This window comes from Augochlora pura, chromosome 7 (assembly GCF_028453695.1).
Source record: "Augochlora pura isolate Apur16 chromosome 7, APUR_v2.2.1, whole genome shotgun sequence".
Lineage (NCBI taxonomy): Eukaryota > Metazoa > Arthropoda > Insecta > Hymenoptera > Halictidae > Augochlora > Augochlora pura.
The window spans coordinates 640241-658641 of record NC_135778.1 but is presented as its reverse complement, the minus strand read 5'-3'; the positions used below and the strand labels follow the sequence as shown (position 1 = coordinate 658641).

The following is an 18401-nucleotide window of genomic DNA, read 5'->3' as shown; positions in this document are numbered from 1 at the left end:
TCCTAAAAATCCTCGTTATTCTTATTAAAACTTATCTTGAGGGTTCTCCCTCCTTTAGGCGTGTAAGTGAAGCTCGATTTGTGATCGCGCAAAATGTGTTAACTTTGAACCCCGTGCGACGCCGCGCTTGCTTGCTTGCGACACGTTTTATCAAGCCTCGGCAAAAACTCTTGGGAATCCCGTTTGGAGAACGCGAGACTGACCTTCGCATCTCGATAAATTCGTAGGGTAGCCTCGTGCTTCACCCCCGATAACGCGATAATTATGTTGCGGGCGCCTCTTTTTGAGCAACTACGAGACTCGCGCGCAAGTAGAACTTGTAAACACAGTGTTTTCGGCAATCTGAACCTGCCGTGACCTAACATTAACACATCGCCTCGTTTAGTCGTTTGTTTTCCTTCCTTTTTCAATGAAAAAAAATTAAATTGTATTAGTCTATATATTTATTGTTATTCTTCTTATTTGGTGTGTATAATATATGTAGATGCAAAACCATCTGATCGTACATAGTTACTGTGAAAAATAGATTCAATGTTCGTACTTTCTCATGTGATAATAAAAAGTATAATAACAAAATTATACATACGCAAATTCATAGCGAATTATTAATAAACATAAACGTAGTTAGAAATGGTCATAAGAAAGTAGTAATATTACGTAACTACGCATAGTACTATTTTCTTACGATCACTTCTAATTATGTTTATGTTTACTAACAATTCGCTATAATTTCTGCGTATATCAAACTTCGTTATCGTTGTGAAAGTCTTCTTATCGTCACGTACAAAACCACGAACTTTGAATCTATTTTTTACTGTGACTATGTTTGATTAGCTGATTATATACGATACCATATTAGTTAACTACTAAAAACATTTATCATTTCATCATAACTCTGACCGATCGTCCGAAGTCGATTCTTAATCTCCTATCTGTTTATAGTTTTCTAAATCATCCAGTTAACTTAAACGAAAGCTTTAAGACGAAATAACATTTGCACACATTAATGTTAATATTTGATTTAGTACATTCAAAGAAGCTAATGTATGCCACATAAATATCGATAGAAAAAGAACATTTTTCAGAGGCTCGTCTATGAGATTGTTGTTGATTTGTCGCATAAATTAACGGCAAAGGAAAATTACCTTTTTGACACGGCCCTGGTTGCGAGCACCGGGAACAAGTAAAAGTTCAAACAATTGGTTTACGCGCCAAGCGCAAAGTGAGAGGACAAAACAAACGGGTATGTAGTGGAATAATTGTAAGAACGCTTCGAATCGGTTCAACAAAGCTATCGACGTGGTAATTTCTGCATAAATTGATATCGAATTCGTTTAAATACGTATAAGTAGCAAAATTTCATATATCATTGTTTTTTTCTTTTAAATTAAAGTTCGTTTTCTATCGAGAAGAGAATAAAAGCATTTATAATTAGAGCTGCGATATTAAACTGTTAGAATTTCTTTAGTATTTAAATACCGTGCAAATAAACTGCTGAAAATCAGATCGTCGGTGAAAATCTTGTTAGTTCTTCTAAAGATTATTTAATTCTGCCAGTCATTTATGGAAATGAATATTTAGAGATGCAAACAGAGTACTTAATGAGGTAGTTTATAATTTCAAGTGACTATATGAATAATACTAACTATTTATCAGTCACACTGTCAAAGATTCCTCGGCCAGTTAACATTACAGCAACAAGCAATGGAAAAATAAAGAAGATTGCTTACAGACCTAACGTAAGAGATAAATAGTAAGTTGTACGAATAGATTAACTTTATCATATTTATCGTACAATTTCGGAATTGTAAACAAGATTGATGTAACATCGTTAAAAATATTCCAAAAATGTTTCGTAACTATTGTAATGTAATTTAATTACGTCTGAGCTATAATTAGCACGGCTAATATTGATACACGCGTTGCCATATATGTAATCGATAACAGTGAAGAGTGATAATAACAATAATAATAATAAATAATAATAACAATATATAACATTAGATACCCATATTTATTTCAGGTAATGTTGTTAATTAGTGTGCATTTCTATTTTAATACAACAGTGCCATTTCACAGTTATAGTCTTCAGAACGAGATAAGAAAAAAATATGTAATTTCTGAAAATATTTCAAGACTCTCGATATTACATACCTGTGAAGTACCGCGTTATCTGCGCGTTCCTGTTCACGCTCTTTAATGACTTTACTATTAGCGAAGAACTTAAAATATCCTGCCCAAGAATGCATAAAAGAGAAGTCAGGTGGTGAGGCATGCTGCACAATTTAATTTTATCGCACCGATCGATCTAAAACCGTTTCAAGCATTGTAATATTGTCCAAGAAAATCTTTCAAACGACACTCGTCTATCGTTTACGGAAAAATCGAAAGAACTGCGTTCGAATATGAAATCTGACCGACAAGGAAAGTGAATGAACATCGAGATGAGGAATCAATTACACGTTGCTATGAAACAATAAACAATGTCCACTGTAAATGTTAATGGAACATTGCACACGCTAGTAATACATTATGGGATCCTCATTTCGCATTCTTGCTACCTGTTACATGCCGGATACACGAGAACTTGAAAAATCGACGCGGATGATTACGAAACAGCGTTTCCATCAGTGAGGACACATTTACGTGTTCTTCGAGGAAATGCGATTCAAAGTTCTAAAGTCGCCCTTTGTTCCATCGATGTATCCGAGCAAAGACGATAGGTGTTCTTGAACGTAAAACAATTACCGTTGGTGAACGGATCGCAGCGGTACAGCAAGAACTCGTCGATCCAAGGATTGATCGTAATCGTAACATGTATCAGAATTTGTTACTCGATCACGGCCAACAACGGCGCGCTCACAATGTGTTCAGAAACATGTTCGAGTAAAGCGAATCAACTTTCAATATACAGAGTTTCCATACATTTGGCTAAATTTTCAAAATTCTCTTTAAAAGAAAAATTTCATTTGTATGCGAACACTTATGAATAAATTAGCGTCGCGTGGGAATCGTATATGAATTTTGATTTGGTAATTTGAAGTCTGGCGTCTGCGAATGAAAATTCCGAAGGTTGCCAATTGTATTGACATCGATGACTCTCACCATTTTATGAAAAACAGGATTTGTAACTTTGCACCAATAATTGAATTGGAAAAGTGATACGATGCTGATTATATAATTATGTTATTCCATAACGGACAGACGTTATGAAAATTTATTAATGTTAATGTATCGTACAGTTGTGAAATCTGAATCTAGGCGTGTGTATATTCATCGATTATTAATTTGTAGGAATTTAATTGTGTTTCTTAATAGGATATAGAATGGCGATATGTGTTGTTTATATTGTACTGGGTATAACCTTAGCTTTTATATTGAGCATGTCAGAAAGATACAGCATTCGTATTCGTATCCGTGATGGATGGTGGTATACCGCTGGCGAAAAGTGCAAATCGAATATCGCGCCGAGCGTTTCAGATGGAGCACCAGACAAACAGATGAACGAAAAGAGCGAGACCGCATGCACGGATGAATGAGATAGCCTAGAGTTTATCGTTCGTGTGGATACTCACACATAGAGGCCGCTGCTTCGTTCCGTCTCTCTCAATCATCTCCCGCTCTCTTTCTAAAACAATTGCGCGAAGCTGGCTGCGCATTACAGTAGTGGGGAATAAAAGAGCGCAATGTGGTGAGGTAGAAATAGCTCAATATGGTGAGACATCATTGTATATCAATTCTGTTGAAACCGCCAATGCAAAATACAAGAATATTATAAAAGATAAAATTAAATGTAATTTTCAAGTTGTCCTTAAATTCCGTTTCTAGAAAATAAAGCTATGCTCACAGGTACATTACGATTTTCCTCAGAACCACTTATAGCTACGTTCACAGTGTGATTCAAGTTTTGTTGTTGCACTGTTCTGTTATGTACAAAGTTATGTTATTAGTGAAATAAACATTTTTTTTATTTTTCTTTTAAGGAACTTTGCAATTTATGATCCAATGTAAAGAAAAACTAAATAGATAATTAATACAACTCTACCTCGCATACTCGATTTCGATATTAGTGTATGTTTACGCATTTTTGAGGTTATACACTCCCGGTACTTACAAACCTTTTCGTTGAATTTTATAGTTACTGTATTCTAATAGGTTCAATTGTTCAAAGATTTATTATGATTAAATTTATAATTGTTGGAAGACAATAATAATGGAGCAGCTACAAACTGCGCTCACAGCAATTAAAGTATTACGGTCTAGTGTTGGTCAAGTGTTTGATTCTCTTGGAAACGGTCTACGGGCAGATCATGGCGAAGAAAATAAAGAAAATAAATATTTAATTGAACTGCAAGAGCTTTTAACAACTGTCAGCGTTAATTTAAGGTATAGTTTATTTTTTATATAAAGATACGTTTGTCAAGAGTATATACTGTATTAAATCTTTTTTTTTATTCAGAGATGTTGAACAAGCTTCAAGCAGTTTGAATCCACCACCTGGACCATTTAATTTAGCAAGTACTGCGTACTTAAGTCAAGAGACAACACAAGAGAGACAAGCATTGTATAGTACGCTTGTTAATAGTTACAAGTGGACGGATAAGGTCCATGAATATAGTAATGTTGCTCAAAGGCTCCTTAGTCAAAATTCTTTGAAGAGGTCTTACATTAATTCTAGTAGAGCAAAGAGAGGCAGAGTTCAAACAAGTAATCATAATGTTCCTCAACAGTAAGTTAAATTGATTTGACAATGAAGAATTAGAAATGTTTTATTAACAATTTGTAATAATATATGTGTTAAATTTTTTTTAGGCAAGTGGATTCGATGATAGCCACATTTGATAGACTTTTTAATGATATGACGGTATCTGTGTCTAGGCCGTTCGCATCAAATGCAGTATTGCATGTTACTCTGGGACATGTTTTGAAGGGTGTAATAGCATTTAAAGGTTTAATGATTGAATGGGTAGTGGTAAAAGGTTACGGAGAAACAATGGATTTGTGGACAGAATCAAGGCATAAAGTTTTTAGGAAAGTAACAGAAAATGCTCATGCAGCAATGTTACACTTCTATTCACCAGCGCTACCTGAATTAGCTGTTCGATCGTTCATGGTAACTAATAAAAAAGTATTCCTTATGAGAACGCACTAATTTAAGTAAATTGTAATTTCCAATCTTTTTTTTAGACATGGTTTCATAGTCTCAATAATTTATTTAGCGATCCTTGTAAACGATGCGGTTTGCACTTACATAGTGCTTTACCTCCAACTTGGAGAGATTTTCGAACTTTAGAACCCTATCATCAAGAATGTAAACCATAATAATTTATTCCAGAAATCCGTATATTTAGTTGTATATTTATTACATAATGTAATTTTGATAAATAAAAAAAATGAGAAGTACGTATCGGTTTTATGTATGAATAACAGTACAATTAAAAACGCATACGTATTACTTTGTAAATATTTTTATTTATAGATTTAAAAGATGTCATGTATGATCTTTCCACTTAAATTTATCTGTTCACCTTAAATACATTAATCATAAGTAATTAAAATATTATAAACAATTGCTACGTATATATACAATTGCAAATGAAACCGTGGTACAATATTACAAATTCACATATTTTTTTATTAATCGGAACTCAAAATTATATTGTACGTATCGGAAATTAGTCAAATGTTTCTCTAGATAATTTAATATTATTTAAAAAAAATAAACTAGTTGCACACTATTGAATTAAACTATCGCCTTGAATATAAAAACTATGAATTGTCAAAAAACGTATTCGTCAGTCAAAGATTGCTCGAACTTATTTCAAGAATTACTTTGAAATTATTGCAACAGCAAAACGCAGATAAGTTGGAAATAATTAGGTGTGATGTATTTTAAGATTAAAGCAAGTATCACCGAAAGAAACATGGGGAGGATAATTAGAAGTTAGCATCTTTTACCAGAGAAACACTTATTTTCTTGCTAAGATTTACGTATAATATACAAATGAGCAGGCATAAACTTTTCTCGTTTTGGAATATAATAGCCCTGCAATCAATGATTTTCTTTCTTTTTTTTTTTAAATCTGTACCCTACATCTGTATACCATTCTTAAATATTATTACATGCTATTTAGTTTCACGTAACTCTAAATAATATTATGTGTAAATATAATTACGATATAAGTACTTTTCACATAACTGTACACATTCACATTTGGAATATCGGCGCTCCTCAAAAGAGCGCAAGTCGTTTGAGTGGCAGTGAACTTATTTTACAAATTGTTATTGTAATCACTTTGCTGGACTGTTCCGAATTCTTGTTCATTTATTCTCTTTCTTTTCTTTGTTTTATTTTAAGGCTCTATAAACGTTGCAATATTCGGTGAATTTTTCATATCATATCATTGACTCCAACTATGTATGCAATCATTACTGATTTTCTTTATCAAAGTTGTGGTGAGTGTGCTGAATAGGTACTCTCATAAGAGTAACCGTTATTATATGTATATATTAATATATGCATAATGTTACAGTTTTAGAAACGAGTTCATTAAATATATTGTTACGCGTGTGACTGAATTATAGTGAAATTAAATCTGTCCTTATCGTTTCCATCGGTATAGAGAAAGTGTTTTTTCGTGAAAGCACTTTGAACACCTTACATTAGGTTGTTTTAGAACTTTGAGAAACAAAGAGAACATTTCCCGTTGTCTCGCTGATTTTTTTTCTTTTTTATGCGTATTCGACGTAACTGAACTTCAGTAGAATAGTTATCTAACAATGCTAATTGTAATTTTAATCCTGGCGAAGGTAGAAAAATCGTTTATAGCTTATTTTCGTCTAGGTGTGTAGATCGTGTTGTCGTTTGCTCGGAGATTTTCAATGTAGGTGTATCACAGCATGCCTTTTCTCAACAGGATAATAGGTATTGTAGTAGGTAGTCAGAAAAGAATTTTCGACTGGAACACGGAACGAATTGCAGATTCGTGTGCCCGACATCGAGCGATTTCCATCGACTCGTTACATCGCAACTGAAATAATATAGAAACGTGGAAAGTAAACGATTGCAAGTACTTACAAGTATTTTAAAATACCCTCAACCCAGCGCGATCTTAGGTCTCCTTCATTTCAATTCAACTAATTCATTTAATCGATCGAATTCGAATGGTTAATATATACGAATCGGATCGATCGCAACTGCGACCGTGTGTTTAGTTGTGCACGCGTAGGTGTAGATGTTTGTTATGTCAAGAGTTTAGTTGATTTAAAAAACGGATATGCTACCAGTACTCGGTCCGCGTTTATTGTACAGCCATTACGAGTGAGAGAGGCGCGTATGTTTGTCCGCGTTCAACATACGTGTTATGATATTAGCGAAATTTGCGATTCTCTTTATCAATTAGTCTGTTTATATCGTGCTACTATAGACTAGTAGCTATGTATGCATTCATATACCTAGTCTAAGTATCAGTAATCGATAGACTAGAATCCTGATAATACCTATAATGCAAGGAAATCTACATTAGCATAAGTTTCAGTTCCATAGCGTTTATTGCCTTTCTCACTGATTCTGTATGATTTGGACAGCTTATAATTAAAGTGTTCCTTTCTTTCGTTTTCGTTAATTTAGCACATGTGATTTTAGTGCATATGCGCCGCTTAGTCGTTTACTTTTTCTCGTTCTATTCTACATATTAGTACGGTGATTACGCTGCCATACTTCGCTTAACGAACCGACTTGAAACTGTTTAATTTTACTCGATACAAGCTAACACGAAAGTGTTTCAATTTGTCAGCATTGGCAGATTTTACTACAATACGACAAGTACGTTATTTCCCAAAGAAATCGAAAACTTTCCAAGCCGTCTAACAATTCGCGACGTCCGCTTCTCAACGATTGATACACGTTAAGTATTATATTATATATTTCGTTCCCTTCCAATCGGATAATACGTATAAGCAAACAAAAAAGAGAAGGCAACGGAAAACGGACTTGAACAACCCTCTAATCTTCGTCTAATTAAAAATCATAATTTTATGTCTGTATTATAGAATTTGTCTCGTGGTGTTGTCAGTAGTAATTCGTGTATTTCGAAGAACGAACGTTCGAACGTTGTTCGTTCTCCAGTTTGCAGATGTCGCCTCGAACAGTGTGCAACAGTGTTGGTGTTTCCAGTCGATGGCCGCCATGTTTTAAGCAAGGCGAGACGATCGGTAGAAGCTAGAAACGATCTCGGTGCCGAGATAGATAAATATCTTCTAGACGACACGGTCAGTTTTCGTGTGACGTTATCTCTTAACAGGGAATCGGATGTACTATGTCGAGTAGTATAGGATTATCATACAATTGCTTATGCAACGATGTGGTAAGTACGATAGAAGTATACAGTATATACATATTGTACATCATACATGTAAGGGAAGCTTTTATCCCGAAGAGCTTGCGTAACATCAAATTATGTGCATTCTCGTGTAAAATGTCAACGACGAAATGTAGTAAGAAAAGGCATGCCTCCGAATGTGCAGGGTGCTGTCGAATCTGGTTGTTCAATCGAACGGCTGTATTAACAGTAGAACTAACCATTAAAATTTATCGAACGTAAATCAACTCGTAGATTTAGTCTTTTATCGTTTATCCAAATATTCGTTAGAATTTCAAAGTCGTCTGAGACGTTCGTACAAAATTTGGAAAAATGGAATCTGTTGCAGCGCAACGTTTCGAGACCGGCGACGGATAGTTCGTTCGCGCGTGCGCGCCGTTTGAATTTCGTGGCAACAGTTTGCTCCCGCTGGTTTAACGTTTATATTGCTGCGTTCGCGCGTACCGTTGCAACTTCGATGAACGATCGATTTTCGAACGTTGCTATTAAAAGAGGCACCATATTAAAAACGACGTTAAATAGCGCGATTAACGTCACTAACGGGTTCGAGTTGTCGAAAAGCTAGTCCGAGCGAAATTTGGTCAATACCAGATCTTTCAGCTTTTATGGTCGACCGTGAACTTAGACGACAGACTCATTCCGAATTCGATTTCTCAATCAACGAATCGATGGTGAATATAGAGTTCGAGGGAGCCACCATCGTTTTCAACCAGCTTGGCATATCAGGTGAGATTCCAATTAGCGGTAGCATCCTTTTATCTTTTAGTTTCAGGTTGTAACAACAGTAAAGGGTGTCTCAAAAGTCACTTGCAACCAGGAAATGAGAGTTTTCTGAAGCAATTTGAAACAACTTTTTCCTTAGAGTAAATGCAATCTGCAGATTTGTTTGTCAAGGTAAAAGTTACTTTAAACGACCTCAGGTATCCTCAGGTACTTTCGGATTGCTAGACATTTTTTAGACACCCTGTATAACAGCTTTCCTGTTTACTAGGTCCGAATGAGATCTGAGTTAGTCTCGTGTTAGATCTCGAACGGGAAAGAACCTAGAAAAGAACTTCCTTTTAGGTTAAAAGTATATCGAATTCCGGGGCCGATCGCGAATCATTTCAACTTTCTGTAACGAACATTTCGATTCTCGGAATCGTTGGTGGTTTCCTCAAATATATTCACCGAATCAATGGATAATCGTTCAGTGCAATCAGTTATAAAGACGACAGTGATACAAAATGTCACGTAACTGCAATAAATCCTATGAAATGAATGATATAAAAGTGAAGTATATAGTAGATGTACACCTTTCCGTATTTCTCTCTGGGGTTTAGTTACACGACTCATCGCATCTAGCAATTGTATCCTCTATTATATCTTCGATGTCGCACGAAGTTCAATTTCTCTCTGATAGTGATCATGGTCTGAACCTTCTCGCAAATAGTCTAGGCACAATCACTTTCGCAAACGTTTCGTTCGATTCTGTTACGCGGGCTTTCGGCGGCCCTTGGCCTAGTTCCGTCCCAGTTTTACACACTAGTATCAACATGTCCGCGGACCGTTTCCTACATAAATAGATATAGTATTCTCCCACCGTGTCCGTTCAAAGTACTCGGCGACTCGTGCTCGTCGTCGGTGACGACGAACAGACGATTCGGGACTCGCGCGTTCGTCGCGTCGGAACAATACGGTACTTAGATATCGAAAATAAGATCGCGTGCAAGCGTATTCGTTGGCAACCGAGCAGTGGGTCGAGTCGCGCGCGGAACACGTTCTCTCGATCGACGTTATCAACATTGTTCGGGCACGATCAACAGGTGGTAGCTCCGTCCATCAGCTTCCTCGTCCGCTTGGTTCGTTTCGAGGCACGAGCGGACGACGCGCGTGCCTCGTTTCAGCTTCGAGACACTGTCCGTTGCCGTTTCAGCCGTTGACGGAGGTTGCTCGGATCGCTCGACGGAAATCGTCGCGCAAAAGTGCCGCGCAGGCCTTGTTTTCCTCTGCGGCGATCCCGCATAGCTGGCTTTCCGAAGCGAAGCTGTCGGTGGCGAACAGTAGCGGCAGTAGAATCGACGCGTTCGTGATCACTAGTTTACCGATATTAAGAGGAGCTGTTCCCCATTGTCAGACACCGCTGTTCGGAAAGCGTGGCGGGGGAAGCGGGGGCGGTGGTCTCTCCGGTTGAGCGGGTGCGCCGGAAGATCGCTCTGATCCAGCTGCAAACACAACTGTTCGTCCGGATTAATCAGATGTACAATTCCCATTGGACTCGCGGTTTCGTTTACACTACGTTCACATTCATCTACCAGATCGTTTCAATTTAAAAGACGACATACAGCAAGCCTCTACGGTTTCTTGTAGAAAGAAATTGGTTACGGACAGTATTTGGATGTTGCTTTACTAGCGTATATGCTCCTCGAGGTATCGATACGGTTCGGGCGTTTAATTACTCTCCTTAATCAGTCGGCAGTAATCGTAGGTTGTATGAAAATCAAGATGAAATGATCGTTGTACTGAAATTAAAATATAAAAGCATTACATTCGTTTGTCTCCTCGGGATATCGATAAATAATAGTTTTCGTTTTATTCTTTATTTTTTGTTTTGTTTGCTTTGGCTTCCTTCTTTCTTTATCTTAGAACAAAGCATGTCGAACGTTTATAATCTATGTGCAGAGTAAAGTTTATACTGTTCGTGTGCGTTAAGAAATGTTTACTGTATCGTTCTATGCAAGACCTTCATCCTGACCGTTTTATTATCTGACTTTACTTTCTGATGCGCCTCGATCGATTTTAACATCATCGACGTCTGAGTTTAGAAAATTCGAGAACGAAAGATCTTCTCGTCGCTACTCTTAGAAGCAAATGCAATGAACTATAAATTGCCTCCGTTCTCCTGAAAACATAATAGAAATGTAATTGATTATATTAAAGAATTCGACGGGAAGTGATCTTATTGTCCGTGATTAGTGTTTCCTTGCGCAGTCTGATATCATAGAATTGCAACGAATTTGAAAAAAAAATAAATACCTGAGAATATGAAAACAATAATAATAATAACAATGATAATAATAATGATGATAATAATAGTTCTTCGACTTTATGATTATTTACATACAGGCGAGGTGCTTACAAACATTAACAGTGAGCTCTCGGTAGACAGACGAAATGTTCCTGTTGAATATTATCGTGTCCAGAAAGAAAACAGTATTACAGTACATAACGATGTTGGCCGGAAGGCATTGAGATCGGAAGCGTGTACACGTCGTTTATTCGAGGTGAGAGACGATGTGCCGATGATAGAGTCAGTGGGAAATTTTTCTTGTCCCTCATCGCATCTTCTCGTGTTCAATATCGTAAGGAGTAAGCTTTGTACGGGTATGTAAAATTTCGAAATAAAAATGCAAGAAATCGATCATCGCTATTCAGATCTTCTTTTAATCTAAACAAAATAAGATACATTCATGCGCAGCATGCCCATTGTACCATTCATGCTCCAACTGTGGTAGTTCTGAAGTCGGTTTTACAGCTTTCGTATAAAAAATAATAATAGTAAGAATAATAAGAATAATAATAACAATAATCATAATAATAATAATAACGTGATAGAATCTTTTTTCGAGATCTTTGTCGAACATATGATATTCGTATGACACCTCAGCTTTTTTGTTTCTTTGTTTACGTTCAACACTTGTTTGTTCTCCGCTCGCAAACCGAACTGCGGAGACCGTATTGTTGCGTTAGTGCGAGATCCATGATGGCCTACCTCCACTTACACTACTACAAAGGCCAGTGTTAATAGCACGTAGTATTATTATATTCTTCGAACAGAAGTGAAACCAATACGGCTACCAATTTCGTTTATAAAAATACTTAGAATCGACTAGTTAGATATATATATTTATATGTATTTATATATATGTATGTATATCGTATAACAGGCTGACAGATTGTCATACTGCACACAGATGATAGAAGAGAGATCACTATTGTATTATATCATAGAATAGAGCTTATAATACCGAGAGTTCCTTATATCGTAGTTTGAAAAAATCACAATAACATTGTTGCAGAACCGTTTCTATCCGGCGACGGTACGCCGTCTTTATACGTTTTATTTATTTACAATGGCTACATCATTATTTCCACGTGTGTGCCGCGTCCTCGATTGTACGAGATATAAGCTCTAGACGGAAACAAAAATGCTTCAACTCTGTCCAACTTTTATTCGACTGTGCGGTGTGAGTGTTTTGCTGAAGCGCTGTGAGCAGCGCGACCGAGAAAATCAACTACTCGGAGTGGCGCGTGCGTAGAGCATCCCGCGTAGTGGCGTGGGCCGTCCACTGTGCGTCGCTATCGTAGCTCAAAATATACAATGTTCGCCCGGTAAACATTCCATGCCATTGCGCGAGACTCCCTGCGCGTGCGACGCCTCGCGCAGTTAATTTTCTCGACCGTGCCGACTGTGAGTTTGTGGAAAGCCAGAATAAAGCTATGACCGATGCATGAAATGCAAAAACATTTACCGAACGTGAGAACAAATCCGAGACTAGACTACACGCGTTTTTCTCGTTAATCGGACATCACGGTACCAACTTCGTCCCAGCATCGCAAGATAAGACAAACGACAACAAGTTCGATCGAAACTTTGTCGGACAAGTAACGTCGCCCTCGGATCGATAGATAAAAAAGAGCGATCGCTAGAAATCCTTACCGTGGAGCAAACGAAAAACGATAAAGACTATAATAGAAACGAACGATCGTAAATAACGTACATTTACAGATGAACTATATCGAATGGTAAACGTAAAGCTGAAACTTCTAACGACTTAATTACATTGTGTACAGTTTCGTTGCGCGAGCCGACAGTGTCATGGTCAAGTGGCTCCTTGGCATTTACGCAACGTGATTATTATACTCGATTGCACTCTCCTCTAAGATTCTCTATTGTCAAGTACGAAAGTCTATGTATATGCAATAAGGTAGCGTGATATTTGTTCTCTGCTAGGACCACTTGTATGTCTTGTAGTAGCGAAGCAGCAATGTAATTTTTGTATTTTTGTTCACTGAATCAGCGGTTTGATACCTCTGCACTTTCGAATCATACTGAAAGCAGAAAAATAATAGTCGCAAATCAATGAGAAAAAGTATGTATCACAATGAGACTACAAATAAACAAAATTTACGAACATACATAGATGACATTATGACATGCACAATGATCGATAGATGGAAGAAGCGATCACCGACAAACAATTCTCTTGTTCACGAGTCCTCGATTCTTCGAGGCAGAGTTGCGCGAGCCACCTTGGCCCGAAGATAATACTTTCGTTCGTCTCTCCCGAGAGCGTCGCAGTCAGGAGAATGGACTACGCGAGGCGACGCATGTGCAGGGAATCGCGCGCAGCGGCGTAAAACGTCTACCGCGTGATGCTATCGTAGTTCAGAATTACGATGTTCACCCGGTAGACGTTCTACGCCGCTGCGCGAGACTCGCTGCCCATGCTCCGTCTTTCAACGAGTCCTCCATCTTGTTTCTCATATACAAAATGGCCGCGCCACTTCCTCGTTTAGGCGGGCATTTATTTCAGTTTCAGTTTACTGGAATTCGAAGCTTTGAAATGGTGAATCGCGGAGCGTTCGAAGGAAGGTATTACCGTTCGGGATACCAAGATGGTGTAGTTCTTTAGGGGTTAGCTATTCTAGACGTTTCAATGATAATGGCACTCGTGATGAAGGTGTCCAGCTAACACAGTTAAAAAACAACTGGTCGAATGCAAGCTGAAAGAATTGTTTGCGACATAGAGACAGATATGACAATGGTAGTAGATGACTGTGGGCGATTTTTGGTGAGGTTGTTAAGCCTTACATGAATCAGGATGTGGCTTCTCCTCGGCCACCATCAGGGCTGCACTCTCTGCCGGCGGTATGTGTCCCTCTAATGCATTCACACAGTTTAGCATGCTCCTGCAAAACATCACGCGACTTGTCCAAGTTTCCGCTTCTTCATACATGTCTATTGAATCTCTCCTTCTCTTTATTACATTCCCAGGATCTTCGTCGAGGGCATCGATTCAACACATGCACGGACGTCGTCGAACCATGAGAAAACAGTATCGCGGCATATCAACACAACTGGTCAACGTAAGTTTACATATCCGGCTCTTTTTTTTATCTTATCGTAATTGACCTGGATTTGAATTATGAAAATTCAATAGGTTTGTGATTGAACCCGTTACAATTGTTAAATTAACGACAACAGTTGTCTTTGTTTTACGATACATTATAACGCCCATTATCATTTACATGTTATTCTCAGTTAGATTTATTCTGTTTTTTTTCTTTCTTTTTACCGTTTGCAAAACAACCATTAGTCGAACTTTAATTTTGCCCATTTACTTGTTACGTTCGAAATTATTATCTCGGTTGGTTTCTATTTTTACTGTGATTTTTTATGTTGTTGTTGTTGATGATGTTGTTGTTGTTGTTGTTGTGATGGTTATTATCGTTTTTTTTTTTGTTAATTCGTTTGTTCACGTAATCGCAGTCTTTTCGTTTCGTTCGATTCTTAAAGATTCCGCTCGATCCTATGCATCCGCCTGCGGGTGTTTACGCGAGGATCGTTTTACGAGAAATGATAATTCATTTCACAGTTTCTAGCCTTAGTGTAGGAATTAACAGTGGTTCACTGGCCTGTGTAGTAGACTTGAGACACATGTGCTTATCGTCCGACATTGCCGAAAACATCGAACACCGAAATGTTCCCTGTACCCCATCGAGTAATCAATCTCCCCTGATTACTAATCGAGAGACTGTCGAACGAGAGTCGATCGTGACCACGGTGCAAGAAGGAGATCCGGGGGCCGACTTTCGATTAAAATTCGCTAAAAATTTACTTCCACGAGTTTACATCCCTGCAAAGCGCCCTGGGGAATAAAAGGGGGAATATGTAAACGAAAAGGTGACCTCTTCTTACGCGAGGACTATAGGCATCCGTGTGTTTAAATTTCCCCTCTTGCTGACTGCCTTATTGCTACAAATTATTAAGAGGGGGGATATGTAAACAGAAAGGTGCCTTCTTCTCGCGTGAGGACTATAGGCACCTCAGAGTTTGCATATTCCCCCACTTACTGGCTGCCCCACTGCTGCGACTGAGTAAGAGGAACGAGAACACAACGCTGCCTTCGTTTCGCGTAAGAACTATAGCGCGCGTCACACCTTCGCGCATCATAGAAAGTCCAACAGATGGCGCGAGAGTTTCGCTGGACCACCTGGTAGCTTATACTAGAAGCTAATCGTCATGGAATAGGGACAAAGTCGGTCGGTCTCCTCTCCCTCGAGCACCGCGGTCGGGACTGTCATCGAAAAATTCGATGCGGCAGAACGAAAAATCGCGATCGTTTCTGCAGTAACGGCACCTACTGACTGACATTCTCCTGCAATATGCGAGTCGATGGTTTGGGTCGACAGGTAGTTGATAGAAGAAACGAAACCAAGAGAAAGGAAAAAGAAACAGGATACCGAACGAAGTCTCGCGTCGAGGTCGCTCGAATTCGGTGGAAGTGAACTGAAACCGAGAATTAAATAAACAAACAGATTTATTGTACAAGATGTAATATATATATCATGTATATACAGCTATATATGTATATATATTAGATCTGTAGGCGGATACGTATGTATATATATATATATATATATATTATATGTATATGGAAGTTTATCGGTGATGCCGAAATATTCGTCGGTTAATAATAATAACACTAGTTAACGAGCGTTCTAAAAAGTCGTAAACGCGTAATCAATGATTACAATAATTCTCGGAACGGTGTATCTCCGCTACGTGTAATGCTATATCGTTGCCGATAACAATTACATATTTTATTTGTTTTTTTTTTTCTTCGATTAGATTGACTGGATACGAGAACTCTAGAGTTTACAAGTTTTCTTATTACGTTTCTCTCTTTCTCTCTCTCCCTTTCGCGCTCTCTCTCTTACTCTCTCTCCCACCCTCTCGCTCTTTCTCTCTCTCTCTCTCTTTCTCTCTCGTCTTTTTCTGCAGCGAAGTGATATTCGACACTAGGATTGATTAGAATCGTTCAGAAAGTTATTCTAGTTATATCATTTTTTTTTTTATGGTTTGTCAGTAGCGTGGGTATGGTTGGCAGTGGTGGCGTCAGATAGGACGGTCTCCTTGCTAGAGTTAGTGGCGAGCTCCTCTTCCCTGCAATATAATAATGTTACATGCCCATCGAGCCTCGAATCGTCGTCGATCGATAGTTTGTTTAATTTTTTTTCTTTTTTTTTTTTGTTTGTTTGTCATTGTTTGTTTGTTTGTTTGTTTTGTTTTGTTTTTTTTTTCGTTTCAAGAGAGACAAAATCCTAGATTTGCGTTAAGTCAGTACGAACAAAGTAAAGCTGTTACTTCTAAGGAAAAAACGTGTGTTACATATACAGCCTACGCTTCGAGAATAACAAAAAGATCGGTCGTAAAGTTCTCAACTACTGTAAATCTCTTGGAAGAACAACTCGTTCGGAATTGTTACTGTGGACAAAACCGGCTCTAGTCAGGCTGTCGTCTAACGATATAACACATTGCCGACGACGTGTACAGGGTGAATGATCGACAAAGAAAAATTGTTTACGTGACATCGATAAAAAAAACGATGCACGATATTAGATAAATTCCAGTGTTTCGAATCCTAACGATATATCACAGCAAATCGAATTCTGTACGGGTGCTGTTTAATTGTTTATCGTTCTCGTTTTAATACAGCGATGCCTCGATCGTAGATCAGATCGCGGATCTTCGTGCAAAATGAAAACATGTTCCGGTCGATTCTGAGAAATAGAAATAAAGTAGAAATCAATTTTTGGTATTTTTAACGGCTACGGTATTTTTAAAGTCAACAATTAATTTTGAAACAATAATTCGTTCAAAGATATTTACACGTTTATTATTCTATTGCAAAAGTCATATGGATTCCTGAGATCATTTGAAGCACCCCTTTCTTTTACAGATTATTCTCCAAGGCATCGTTAACGATTTAAATCGTAAAATAAAAAGTTACTTGAAATGACCCTAATTTCCCTATTGCGAGTAATTTTTAAAAAATTAAGCATAAACTCGCGTTTAATTGTGCTGTTATTTCTGGAGACTTAAACCTGGCCCAAAAAAAGAGGTCCAACGAGTGAACTAGTAACGAGACATTGCTGTACCTTTTCTGTACGTTGCTTGCGGTTTTTCTTTTTCTAAAGGTATTTATCTAGGTATCACGGTGTATAACTAATGCAGTGTAACTCGTGATACGACAAAACGCGATGCGACTTCGCGCGTAAGAATAACGAGACAAACAGAATTTAATCGTTTCGTTAAGCGTATTGTTATAAATTTTTGATATAATATATATAATTGTTAATTCACCAATTTCCGTTAGTACCCATCGAATTTGTGCAGTTGCGAACAGAATTAAACGTGTTAAGACTTGTCTCATATCGCGAGTAGAAAGAGTATGTTATAGCCAGACATGGGTATAGGTACATACAAAATACATTTCTTAAAATATATATTTTAAAAATAAATTTTTTTAGAATACATATTTTAAAAATAAATTTTTTTAGAATACATATTTAAAAAATTAGTTTCTTTGGAATACATATCTAAACAAAAATTTCTTTAGAATAAATTTTTTGAAAATTAATTTCTTTAGAATAAATTTTTTGAAAATTAATTTCTTTAGAATACATTTTTGAAAAATGCATAATTTTTAAATACATTTCGTTTATTTCACGTCCATCTAAAATTGAACTAAAGAGTCGACGGTTCGTCTTATCACGTTTTACACAGCCGGTTAGTAATAATGATGAAAGAGATGTATCGACGAGCGAACACGAATGAAAAAACATAGTGAACCACAATGTAATTGTTAAATCATACCGCAGACTGCCTAAGCGATTGAAAAAAGGTAGAAACAGGTGTGAAATGTTAACGGCGAGGACAGATGCGTATCGACGATAGAGAACACGTAAAAAATC

At 37.4% G+C, this 18401-nt stretch overlaps 3 protein-coding genes across 23 annotated transcripts in view; 2 read left to right on the top strand and 1 right to left on the bottom strand.

The window, feature by feature from the left end:
- Nucleotides 1-3685: 3685 nt before the first annotated feature.
- Med27 (mediator complex subunit 27) lies at nucleotides 3686-5459 on the top strand. 3 transcript variants are annotated; one of them, XM_078184864.1, is made up of 5 exons: nucleotides 3686-3849; nucleotides 4156-4386; nucleotides 4460-4729; nucleotides 4813-5113; nucleotides 5188-5459. In XM_078184864.1, exons 2-5 carry the CDS (start codon nucleotides 4214-4216, stop codon nucleotides 5320-5322), a joined length of 879 nt encoding a protein of 292 aa, XP_078040990.1. In that variant the 5' UTR covers nucleotides 3686-3849; nucleotides 4156-4213; the 3' UTR covers nucleotides 5323-5459. The 3 variants fall into 3 exon arrangements, with proteins under 3 accessions (XP_078040990.1, XP_078040989.1, XP_078040988.1); XM_078184863.1 differs by lacking the exon at nucleotides 3686-3849 and adding an exon at nucleotides 3880-4071; XM_078184862.1 differs by lacking the exon at nucleotides 3686-3849 and having other exon boundaries at nucleotides 3880-4386.
- A 2811-nt stretch (nucleotides 5460-8270) lies between these two features.
- The window catches only part of LOC144472116 (uncharacterized), a 62016-nt gene continuing 51885 nt past the window's right edge, over nucleotides 8271-18401 (top strand). For 2 of the 3 annotated variants that reach the window (XR_013494384.1, XM_078184865.1), the window contains exons 1-2: nucleotides 14192-14292; nucleotides 14419-14510. Coding sequence is in view for 2 of the 3 variants with exons in the window: in XM_078184865.1 (XP_078040991.1) it covers nucleotides 14246-14292; nucleotides 14419-14510 (139 nt within the window). In the remaining variant the exon portion in view is untranslated. Of the gene's footprint in view, nucleotides 8367-14191; nucleotides 14293-14418; nucleotides 14511-18401 lie in introns of those variants that run through there. The other variant, XM_078184867.1, reaches the window with a different exon arrangement.
- The window catches only part of Glut1 (Glucose transporter 1), a 66634-nt gene continuing 56593 nt past the window's right edge, over nucleotides 8361-18401 (bottom strand). For 7 of the 17 annotated variants that reach the window (XM_078184846.1, XM_078184849.1, XM_078184854.1 and 4 more), the window contains one exon: nucleotides 14223-14333. In XM_078184846.1, the coding sequence (XP_078040972.1) occupies nucleotides 14225-14333 (109 nt within the window). In that variant the 3' untranslated portion in view covers nucleotides 14223-14224. Of the gene's footprint in view, nucleotides 11263-11786; nucleotides 13473-13560; nucleotides 14557-15946; nucleotides 16591-18401 lie in introns of those variants that run through there. The other 10 variants (XM_078184850.1, XM_078184855.1, XM_078184852.1 and 7 more) reach the window with 8 other exon arrangements.